Source organism: Pleurodeles waltl, chromosome 4_1 (assembly GCF_031143425.1).
Source record: "Pleurodeles waltl isolate 20211129_DDA chromosome 4_1, aPleWal1.hap1.20221129, whole genome shotgun sequence".
Classification (NCBI taxonomy): domain Eukaryota; kingdom Metazoa; phylum Chordata; class Amphibia; order Caudata; family Salamandridae; genus Pleurodeles; species Pleurodeles waltl.
The window spans coordinates 372,726,797-372,739,135 of NC_090442.1; the positions used below are offsets into that span (position 1 = coordinate 372,726,797).

The 12,339-nt window shown below is 45.6% G+C and overlaps 1 protein-coding gene across 4 annotated transcripts in view; it reads right to left on the minus strand.

Annotated features, from left to right (window-relative positions):
• Nucleotides 1-12,339, minus strand: part of ABCC9 (ATP binding cassette subfamily C member 9) — an 843,291-nt gene that overhangs the window by 708,923 nt on the left and 122,029 nt on the right. For all 4 annotated transcript variants that reach the window (XM_069228541.1, XM_069228540.1, XM_069228543.1 and 1 more), the window contains exon 6: nt 9,572-9,814. In XM_069228541.1, coding sequence (XP_069084642.1) covers nt 9,572-9,814 — 243 coding nt within the window. The remainder of the gene's footprint in view (nt 1-9,571; nt 9,815-12,339) is intronic.

Here is a 12,339-nt window from a genome sequence, read left to right on the forward strand (position 1 = left end):
TGAGGAGGGGCCAGGGTTGAGGGCGAGGAGTTCGCTGGCCGAGTAGCAAAGGCATGGGGCGCGGGGGGCGTGAGGACCAGGGGGGGTGGCGCTGGGCGCGGTCCATGCTTTGCTCCACGGGCCTTGCTCGCAGGGAGGCAGGGGCAAGGGGAGATCAGCAAGGGGGAGCGCCCAAGGGGCGAAAAAAGACCAGGGAAAAAGGCACAAAACAGTAAGGAAACAAACTTAAAAAAGGCACAAAATACAATAATGGCACAAGTTACACTCGGGGTACAGCAATCAGAGGGGCACAACGGGGGCAGAAGCGCAAGGAGGCAAGGCGCTGGAAAAAACGGAAAAACACTTACAGACGGCGAAAAGCGCTACACGGGTCAAGTGAGGCTTCTCACGGCCTCGAACACGCTAGCAGCAGCGTGGGCGGGGGTCAGAGGCAGGAGACAGCAGGTTGGTGCTGCGGACGTGGGGGCGAGCTCTGGACCAAAAACAGGTCAGAGGTCGCTCACTCGCGCCGCGCAGCGCCAGCCATTAAGAAGGGAGGGGGGAGGGAGGAGCAGCTGGGAGGCGGGAGGCGGGAGGCGGGAGGGAGCGGCGAATGGGGGTACGAGGGGGGCGGGCTGCAGGGAGGCAGCGGCAAGGGGAGATCAGCAAGGGGGAGCGCCCAAGGGGCGAAAAAAGACCAGGGAAAAAGGCACAAAACAGTAAGGAAACAAACTTAAAAAAGGCACAAAATACAATAATGGCACAAGTTACACTAGCGGTACAGCAATCAGAGGGGCACAACGGGGGCAGCAGCGCAAGGAGGCAAGGCGCTGAAAAAAACGGGTGTATTGACCACTGGAACATCTTTTCCACCAGTACTTTCCTTTTTATGGTTTCCAAACACTTAAGGGAGTGTTCAATAGTCTTGGCAACTATCAACACTTCACCAAAAGTTGGATCACCTTTCTTCCAAAGATCTTCGATCTCTCTCTCTCAATATTACATCATAACATGAATTGATCACAAATTTCCTCTCCGAGTAGCCCTGCACATTTACATGATAGAGCCAACTTTCTTAGATCTGTTATATAGTTTTCAAAAGACTCTCTGTGGTATTGTGTAGATTTGATTTCTTTATTAGTGTTTTCTTTATGTATTTTATGTTCTTTTATTTATTCTGTATATATTGGTATGTTCCTTCTCCCACTATTATTTTGCTGTTTCAGTAGAATGGAATGGACTGGTCCTTCCATCCTACTAGAGCAGCTGTGGGCTGGAGCTTGGACACTGACTGTTGTGGATTGAGTTTCCTTTCCCTGGATTTATGCTACAATAAACCCATTACAGCTTCAATCTACTGGCTTTGTTCCATTTTCCTTCTGGGAAACTAAGATCATCACTACACTCTCACTCTTTTTGATTACATTTACCAAAGTGGTACCTTTCCAATATAGTGCTCACTTTAGGAAGATAGTGCTTATCAAGTTTCTTTACACAGATTTCCTATTCATTGAGGTCTATAGCATTTTCATCAATAATTTCTGTTAAGTAGTCAAAAACTTTCTGATCCTCTGGACCTAAGCAATGTAGTAATAGTGCTGTTTTCCTCTCTGAACTTAAACTAGTGCCACATACCCTAGCATATCTTTTAAAAACGTGTTTCCTTTTTTTTCTATCTAATGGGTGGCACTCCTGGGGTGTGGGAAAACAGGGAGCTGTTATGTTCTGCATTATACAATTGCTCAAGTATTTCACTAGGACAAACTATACAGTAAATCTAGGGAATATATTGAGTATGTCAAACAATGTAAATTTAAAAGTAAACCTATTTTTTTCACTGATACTCAAATAGTGTGCCCTAATTCCTCCTGTAAAGAATTGCTGTGTTAATTTTACCAAAAAAACCAACAAAGACAAGTTCTGCAGAAGTATTCCAGAAGAAATATTCTCCTTTACCCGTTACCAGTCTATTTGATCATAGAGAAGAAACAGGAACCTTTGACAAGCCTCTATATAGGAAGCAAGAGCTAAAATTCCTCAGAAGAGCACTTAGCTGCACTGTTCAAACCACGAAGTTAGCACATGTGCCAAAGTATTTACTTTTTCTTCTTGTTTGTAACCAAGGTGAAGTAGCTCGTTAAAATGCACCACCTCAGCAAGTCTATGTGAGGAGTAGCGCTAATCATCCCGTGACTCCGTCATGCAGCCTTTTCCCTGCTGCCAGAGCAACACATCTTTCTGTGCTTCAGTACTCAAGAACAGACCATGTATTGTGAAAGAAAGAAATACTTCATAAGTCATAATTGATCATTTGTCAAACTGGCTCATTTTCCTGAACAAATACTTGCTATTATTAACGTCATGCAAGAATATATTACGCAAAAGTAGGATAACTTTCAGTAAAAAACATTCTCTTAGAAAGCATGTCTTAAGTTCAGTTAATGGAAAATACATGACTACCATGCAGATGAGAAGACTGAATATAAATGTAACATTCAGAATATGAAGTCTCATACTTGCTTCTTGAAATAATATTCCAAAAGTGGTTTTGTTTTAGAAATAGGGAGAAGTGGTGGTGCATGGCTGCGGCATTTTGAACCAATCAAAGCCAACTGACAAGATACTGGGGTAGTCCATCGTAGAGAAAAATGGTTTAATCCACTTTGGCCATGAGAGGAGCATGCACAACAGTTTTTCACACTGAGACAGGTAGGAAGTCCAGAAACGTTTTCAGTGATCAAAGCAAAGAGAAACAGGTGCTACCAAGGGCCACTATCTAAGGACAAAAAAATAATTGTGGTCAAATTTGACTCCAAGATTTCTCTTCGTCTTGGAGGGCCAAGGAGAGTCTTGCGATTCCCTGGGCCACCAGCCCCTCAACCAGATTGACTGTGAGCCACCAAAGATCATTGAACAACCTGAGTAAGGAATAATTTGAAGGCTTTTTGAGTAATGGTATGTCATCAATATACAAAACTACACTGAGGCCATAGGACTGAATGGTTGCTGCAAAAAGGGCCATGTAGACTGTAAACACAATTTAAGATGAATTCTGTGGCAATCTGTAGTTTAGTTCCTTAGAAGATGACATACAAGGTGAGACAATGATTGATTGTCACCTCTTGGATAAGAAAGAATGTATCTAATTCTGGGCCAACAAACAGAAGCCAACATTTTGGAGTCATTCAATAACGAGCGTAGCACTTCAGACAAAGCAAGTAAAAGCGCTCTCTGGCATTATGAACAAGGCGCTTCATGTATGATGATTAAAGCGCTTCATGAACAACAAGCAAGGCACTTCTGCCCAAGGAAAAAACACTTCAAGTTGAATGAGTAAACTTTCAGTCCTAGGTAGTAAATGTGAAAACGTTTCAGAGATAAGCAAATTATAGTTTCATTGTTTTTTGGGAAGCATAATATGTGAGATACATATTTAAGTCTTTGAGAATTTCTACGCGGAGAACAAACGTTTATCTTATGAATGAATAATTGTTACATGATTGATATTTAGAGTATGATCATAGTCCAAAGCTCTTGCCATCTCTAGGTTTAGAGGTTGCAGTTTGTTCTTGTTCCATGATTCAAAGTAGGGGCTACACCCAATTCACAAAAGGTCTCAATCTGATATCACAGAGACGCCTTTATTCAGGAGTCTACTGGTGAGTTATACTGTTATGAATGAATGTATCCATATTTGTTCTAACTGTTTCTTTTCAGATCTCTCTCCCTGCAGTTCCCTACCATAATTCCCTTCCCCCCGCCTGGCTTCATCATAACTCTGTGCTATAATAGCCTTCGGAGTCGGTGACGCCGGGAGGTGGGCCTTTTGTTTAGCAGCGTGCAGATCCCGAGGAAAGGGCACTGTGACACAGTGTACTCAGCTGAAGAGCATCCAGGAGATATATCAGAGTGCCCAAAAACGAGCAGTGATAATTGTAGTAAATACTATGCCTTCAGTGGTGGCTAATTGATTTTAATTGGCTGATTTACACTCAAAGGAGGATGAGTATATAATATCCACCTCCTCTGTGATCCTATTAATCAAGGTAGGAAATTGAATGGCCTGGGGGCATAGGACGCGCAAAGTCAGGGACAAAGAATTGGTGATCCAGGTTTCAGTAAGAAATATGATATCCCACAAAGCAGGAGTTAAAAGTTCTAATATATCTAAGGCATGTTTATGTAGAGATTTAACATTTATAGTTCCAGTGAGCAACATGGCTAGTGCTGGGTGAGTTCTGGATGTGGACGGGTGCAAACAGGCTTGCCTTTGGTGCTCCTTCATCACTTCAGCAGCACATCCACTGTGTGTCCACACTGCTGACTGGCATGGATGGTGTGAGCATGACTGTGAGAGAAAACCTAAAGGAAACTAGAGCACATTCTGCCCCAAAATGGTGCCTCTATGTATGCCCTTGGGCATAGGTAAAAATGGCTGTCTCAAACCTAAACCAAGAGCATAACAAATACATTGTACAACACAGCCCCCCCCACACGACAGAGCTATCAAAATGACAAAATCCACAATTTGTTTTTTAATGTGCAAATTACGCAGAGTAAGAATCAAAATTGTGCAAGGTCTCCCACTTACAATTAGCACGTCCAGCTGATGCTTGTGTTAGATAGAGCATAACCAATATGAGCATGACTGTAGGAAGTTGGCTCTGTATATACTATTTCAAAGTAAGAAATAGTGTGCACAGAGTCCAAGGGCTCCCCTTAGAGGTAAGATAGTGGCAAAAAGAGATAATTCTAATGCTCTATTTTGTGGTAGTGTGGTCGAGCAGTAGGCTTATCAGAGGGTAGTGTTAAGCATTTGTTGTACACACACCGGTAATAAATGAGGAACACACATTCAAAGACAATTCCAGGCCAATAGGTTTTTATATAGAAAAATATATTTTCTTAGTTTATTTTAAGAACCACAGGTTCAAGATTTACAAACAAGACTTTAAATGAAAGGTATTTCACTCAGGTATTCTAGGAACTTTGAATAATCACAATAGCATGTACAGTTCTGACAAAAATGGCAATAAGCTATTTTAAAAGTGGACACACTGCAAAAATCAACAGTTCCTGGGGGAAGTAAGTAAATGTTAAGTTCACAGGTAAGTAAAACACTTACAGGGTTCAAAGTTGGGTCCAAGGTAGCCCACCATTAGGGGTTCAAGGCAACCCCAAAGTTGCCACACCAGCAGCTCAGGGCCGGTCAGGTGCAAAGGTCAAAGTGGTGCCCTATACACACAGGCTTCAATGGAAATAGGGGGGCCCGGTCCCAGTCTGCCAGCAGGTAAGTAGCCGTGACTTTGAAGGGCAGACCAGGGGGGTTTTGTAGGGCACCGGGGGGGATACAAACAGGCACAGGAAGCACACCCTCAGCGGCACAGGGGCGGCCAGGTGCAGAGTGCAAACAGGGGTCGGGTTTTCAATAGGAATCAATTGGGAGACCCGGGGGTCTCTTCAACGATGCAGGCAGGCACAGGGGGGGTTCCTCGGGGTAGCCACCACCTGGGCTAGGTAGAGGGTCGCCTGGGGGTCGCTCCTGCACTGGAGTTCGGTTCCTTCAGGTCCTGAGGGCTGCGGGTGCAGTGTGGTTTCCAGGCGTCGGGTTCCTTGAAGCAGGCAGTCACGGTCAGGGGGAGCCTCTGGATTTCCTCTGCAGGCGTCGCTGTGGGGGCTCAGGGGGCTCAACTCTGGCTACTCATGGGCTCGCAGTCGCCGTGGAGTCCTCCCTATAGTGTTAGTTTTCCGCAGGTCGAGCCGGGGGCGTCGGGTGCAGATTAGAAAGTCTCAAGCTTCCGGCAGAAAACGTGTGATCTTTAAAAGTTGCTTCTTTGTTTCCAAAAGTTGCAGTTTCTTGAACAGGGCTGCTGTTCTCGGGAGCTTCTTGGTCCTTTTGATGCAGAGTAGTCCTCTGAGGCTTCAGAGGTCGCTGGACCCTGTGGGATGCATCGCTGTTGCAGTTTTCTTCGAAGTAGGGAGACAGGCCGGTGGGGCTGGGGCCAAATCAGTTGTCGTCTCCGTCTTCACTGCAGGGCTTCAGGTCAGCAGTCCTTCTTCTTCTTTAGGTTGCAGGAATCTATCTTCCTCAGTTCTAGGAGCCCCTAAATACTCAATTTAGGGGTGTGTTTAGGTCTGGGAGGTCAGTAGCCGATGGCTACTGGCCCTGAGGGTGGCTACACCCTCTTTGTGCCTCCTCCCTGTGGGGAGGGGGGCACATCCCTAATCCTATTGGAGGAATCCTCCATCTACAAGATGGAGGACTTCTAAAAGTAAGAGTCACCTCAGCTCAGGATACCTTAGGGGCTGTCCTGACTAGGGGGTGACTTCTCCTTGTTTTTCTCATTATCTCCTCCAGCCTTGCCACCAAAAGTGGGGGCAGTGGCCAGAGGGGCGGGCATCTCCACTAGCTGGGATGCCCTGTGGCGCTGTAACAAAGGGGGTGAGCCTTTAAGGCTCACCGCCAGGTGTTACAGATCCTGCAGGGGGAGGTGAGAAGCACCTCCACCCAGTACAGGCTTTGTTCCTGGCCACAGAGTGACAAAGGCACTCTCCCCATGTGGCCAGCAACATGTCTGGTGTGTGGCAGGCTGGCAAAAACTAGTCAGCCCACATTGGAGTCGGGTATGTTTTCAGGGGGCATCTCTAAGATGCCCTCTGGGTGTATTTTTACAATAAAGTGCACACTGGCATCAGTGTGCATTTATTGTGCTGAGTAGTTTGATAGCAAACTTCACAGTTTTCAGTGTAGCCACTATGGGGCTGTGGAGTTCGTGTTTGACAGACTCCCAGACCATATACTCTTATGGCTACCCTGCACTTACAATGTCTAAGATTTTGCTTAGACACTGTAGGGGCATAGTGCTCATGCACCTATTCCCTCACCTGTGGTATAGTGTACCCTGCCTTAGGGCTGTAAGGCCTGCTAGAGGGGTGACTTTTCTATGGCATAGGCAGTGTGAGGTTGGCATGGCACTCTGAGGGGTGCGCCATGTCGACTTAGTCATTTTCTCCCCACCAGCTCACACAAGCTGGCAAGCAGTGTGTATGTGCTGAGTGAGGGGTCCCCAGGGTGGCATAAGACATCCTGCAGCCCTTAGAGACCTTCCCTGGCATCAGGGCCCTTGATACCAGGGGTACCAGTTACAAGGGACTTACCTGGGTGCCAGGGTTGTTCCAATTGTGGAGACAAAGGTACAGTTTAGGGAAAGAACACTGGTGCTGGGACCTGGTTAGCAGGGTCCCAGCACACTTTCAAATCATAACTTGGCATCAGCAAAGGCAAAAAGTCAGGGGGTAACCATGCCAAGGAGGCATTTCCTTACAGTGACTGTCAGGGGAAAACTGAAAATAAGGGAGTATGCAGTGCTCCAAAATGGTGCATCTAAGTAAACTCTCCAATACAGGTAAAATTGCCGCCTAACTGCTAAACCAAAGTCCTCCACTAGACAGCAACTGTTAAATTAAAACTTTTTAAAGTGACATAATGTGCAAAATATGCAGAGGTCGCATCAAAGCCATGCATCATCTCCTACTTATAACTTGCCTTACTGATGGAGTTATATAAACATACAGTAAGCTAACATGGATCCAATCTAGGCTGTGGCCAGTAGCTTCTGAAGTGCTCTGTTTGCTTGGGAGATATGATATTTGTATTTCAGACCCATAATGTCCCTTCATGCTGCATTTTTTGTGCATTCTGAGAAAAGTTCAATTTCATGTTAAGTTTGGTGCACTTGCATTCAAATGGTGCTGCTATGACAAACTTTCCTCTGGGGTTAAGCGTCCTCACTGGAAGAGGATTCTTTTTCAGTTTCAAATCATTTAAAACATGCTTATAAAATATACTTTAAGAAATAAAACCTGCAGGTTTTATATTGCCCCATAACTGCCACCAGATGGATCTACATGAACCTCAATACACTAGAACCTACCTGGTTTGAATAAGAGACATTTTATGCAGATTATGCGATGCCAGCAAAGATAGAACCAAAGCAAAACAGTAATTTTCTTTAAATGGAGATTTAATCATACCTACAGAGACACTATTTGCAACTCTGCACTGGAATGTTTTTGCATCGATTGATTTGTAATCAAGGAAGAGCAGCCTAAGAATTAGGGGGTCATTATGAAGAAGGCGGGAATCCCCACTGTGTTCATGCTTGTGGTCTGAACACAGACCGCCAGCCGGTTGACCCCGCCGGCCGTATTAACAACATTCTGCTGAGCCGGGGAGCGGAAACAGTATTTCCGCCCACCGGCCCAGCGGAATGCTGGGCCTGGACATTGCCAGTGGCTCCACATGCAGCCGTCGTCAATGCCGCAGTCCTGTGGGTACAGCAGCACCCGTTGCACATTTCATGGGTCTGTGCACAGGGGGCCATGCACTGCCCATGCCAAGTGCATGGGCAGTGCAGGGGCCCCCAGGGGGGCCCCAGAGCACCCCTTCTGCCAGCCTTTCCCTGGCGGGGTAAACCACCAGGGAAAGGCTGGAGGAACACGGTTTCTTTATCTGGAGGGCAGCGCTGCACTGTTAGATAGAATGCTCCACCATCGTCAATCTGCCTGGCAGTGGCGGAGGGCCACCTATGGCGGTCCCCTTGTGTTCGTAATATGGCGGTCCACACCTCCATGTCGGTGGCAGTAATTTCCGCCATGGACCACCATGTTCATAAGGTCCCCCTAAGTATTTTTTGTTGGCTATGAATATATTGAGACTTTTGTAAGGGTATAAGGATGATGTATGAATGCTTTAGGTTAAAGATAAGACAATATAATTGGGTTGGAACCAGGTGAAGTTTCTTTAGCCTATGAGATGCAGGCAAGTGCAGAATCAATTATAGTTTTTAGGTGAGACAGGACTGCCTGAATATTATTTGCTTCTTCTGACAGAAAGGTAGGAGGGGTAGAAAACCACTTGGTAACCTTAGCTAGATAAAGGCTGACCTGTGGTCCAAAGTGAATGTAAACTGGACTACCGTGCAAAGTACTTACTTCTTGGAAAATGTTGCTACTTAACTTTTCTATGTTAACTGACAGCCATTTAAAAATAAAATTTAAGGACATTGTTGTGTAAAGTGAGGGTTATGGAAACTGAGCAACTGTCAGGTCCTAGCAGAAATATTTTATTTTTAAAAGATAGAAATAAGGGGCATATGCTCCCACAGAATGCTAAAAGACAAAGGAAAAATAGTTTGTTGATGTCACAAGTGGAAGAAAACAACTCATCCAATCAAGACAATAGTAAAAATCCATTCTATTGGAATGCAACAAAAACAAGAATATGGAGGAGCATCGAAATGAGACAGGCAATAAAGCTGTTCAATCATAAGCAAGGGGCTGACCCAAAGTCCACTATATGCATTATTATATTGTAGACAACAATCTTTGATAACAGGCTTCCAAACCTGTGTATAGACAAGATCAAATAAAAAACATTGCATACTATGGAGATGAATATGAACTAGCCTTTTACTGAAACCCTAGCAATCATATGATTTTTACATCATCCATAAATGAGCAGGTGCATTTCTTGCTTCAATGTGATTTTGGACTCACTTAGATTTTAAATACTGAGGATTCAGTATTTTACCTTTTGTTCTTCATAGGCATCTTTCAGGCTGACATAGTTGGTAAGAGCCCTCATAGCAATGGGCAGTTTTCCGATTGTCTTCAGGTCTATGGGTCGTTTATGCGCTGAGATGATTAGCGTGTTCATCCACCAGTAGGTTGCCTTTGAAAGCAAATTAACAAATGGCTGAAGAAAACGCACACCCAGGTCCTGTAGATCTTCTGGTGGTTTCACTTTCTGGGGGTTCATCAAAAATACATATCTCTGAAAAGGAAATTAGCACATGATTTATTGAAATTACAGATAGCTGCCTTGACTTAGAAATTAACTTACGACAGCTGCAATCGTGGGAAAGGATCTGACTCATAATTATATACATGCATGTATGCTGCAAAACAATCTATGTCCATAGAAAATGGCTGGAAAAGATTGTGTCCAAAAGTTCTGCCTCTTCTAATTCTATCCTTTGGGCCTCATTATGACCCTGGTGGTCTAATGACTGCTAGGGTCACAGGGGTGGTCGGACCGCTGCCAATGCGGCAGTCAAAGCACCATATTATGACTGCGGAGGTAGCACCGCGGTTGGACCTCCAGTACCACCAGATTTCATCTACTCAATGGTCTGGCAGTGCTGCGGTTCTAACCCACCAGGGTAGCGCTGCAAGCAGCTCTGCCTGGGGAATATGAACCCCTTCTCCACCAGTGATTTCAAGGCGGTAACCCCGCCATGAAAAGGCTGACAGAGACAGGGTACAGAGTGCCCCAGGGGGCCCCTGCACTGCCCATGCACTTGGCATGGGCAGTGCAGGGGCCCCCATGGCCAGCCCGGTCGCAATGTTCACTGTCTGCTTTGCAGACAGGAAATATTGCAATGGGTGCTGGTGCACCCTACACACTACACCATTGCCGCTGGCTCTACTACGAGTCGGAGACAATGCTGTAGGCCGTTTCCCGCTGGATCCCGCCCGCTGACCCAGCAGGAAACTCGTAATGGGCCCGGGGGGGAGGCTGCCACACTGGCGGCAACCTACCCATCGGGACTTCGGCAGGCGGGCTTTTTCGTCCACCAAAGTCATAATAAGCCCCTTTGTGCGAATAGCCAAAGCAGTAGGCATCAGTACCTTGTCACGTTCACCCAATAGGTGACATTTAACTATGAGTGTCACTTACAACTAATAAATCAAAGCAGTATCTTAATTATCTTAGTCCTGTGTTTGTAATGCAAATGGCAGGCAAAACACAGTGTGTTAAATGATTTAGAGCCTGATTAGGAAGCTGCCGGTCCCAGGACCGCCAGCCTCGCAGTGACTGTTGGACCACTACAAGTGTGGCAGTCCGACTGGCCACATTACAATCCTGGCAGGCAGACCCACAAGGGGACTGCCACCCCCCACTGAGAACATGGTTCCTGATAGGTCGACGCCAATCGGAGTTGTAACCAGCCATGGTAGTGCTGAACTCAACACTGCCTTGCTGATCATAAACCTACTTTTGACTAGGAAAGTAGGGTAGTGAAAGCTAGTGCAGGGGGTTACGGGGGCAGCACTGCCTAGCACCATTGGAATGTTCACTGTCTGCTGAAGTGCTACGATATAGACCTCAGCTTCCTTAAGGGAGCCAAAACCAATTTCATAGCATTGTTCCCACCCTCAGCCCAGCAGAAGTGCGTATTACAAAGTTCCTGCCATTCAGCCCCGGCGGGAACATTGTAATACACTCGGTGGGATGTCAGCACCATGGCGGTGGAGTCCTCCTCGCTGCTTTGGTGGTCCCGTGGTGGGACCACCAAAGTTGTAATCAGGCCGTTATTTTACTTAGCAAACTTTGCAAGATGCCATTATGCACTCCAGCTACCTCAAATACCACTAGTTGAGTTTTGACAAACAGAAGTGGAATAATTCTCTTGAACTTATATAATTCAATGCATTTTTTGGAGGCTGCTGACACTGCAAGTTGGCTAGCTTAGCATCTGTTGGTGCCACTACCATGTTTGCCTTGGGCAAGGTGCTATCCAAAAAAGGTAAGGAGAAGGGTGATGCAGGCAGAGTGCCAAAGTTTAAATGTGTTAGTAACCGTAGTTCTGTTCAAATAAAGTGTTTCACATCAAGCAGACAGTCACAATTTCACCTGTTTCAGTTATGCCATAACCTATTATCACCACATGAACCAACTGAGTTCTTTAGTACAGTTGTCTGGCAAGCATATATTCTTCAGTGCAATATCACTTTCCAAACTGAACTGTGGACATTTTGCAACAATGCCACGGCAACAAATGTATAATTCAAAACAGTTGTCCTTGAGACCTCACATTGACTATCGAGTATTGAATTATCTGAAGGGAAAAAGCATTAAATTCAGAACCTTTAGACAATGAAGAGAAAGTGTCAACACCAGAGCGATACGCGCTCTATTGGCGACAAAAATGCAAAAACCCAGCACTCTCAAAACAAAGTAATTTATGCATTGTGGTGATATGTTGTGGTTTAACCTTTTGCAATGCAGAGTTCAATCCTGAAAACTTATTTTTAATATGCTTACAAATACTGTTCCTTTGCAATGTATTGCTGAAGGTTTTCAGAGTGTGTTAGGGTGTGGCCCTTTTCCAGGGCCTTCCAGAGACTTTCCCTGCAACATGCCTGGGCGTGGTTCTGGGCTGGGCCAAGACTCTATAAAAGAGAGCCAGCCCAACTCCCAGTGCTCACTATTCAGAGGTCCCGGTGCAGAGCAGCAGCTTCTTTCTGAGCTCCTGTCCCGGCGGCCTATTTGGATCTTCCAGTCTTCTGGCCTAA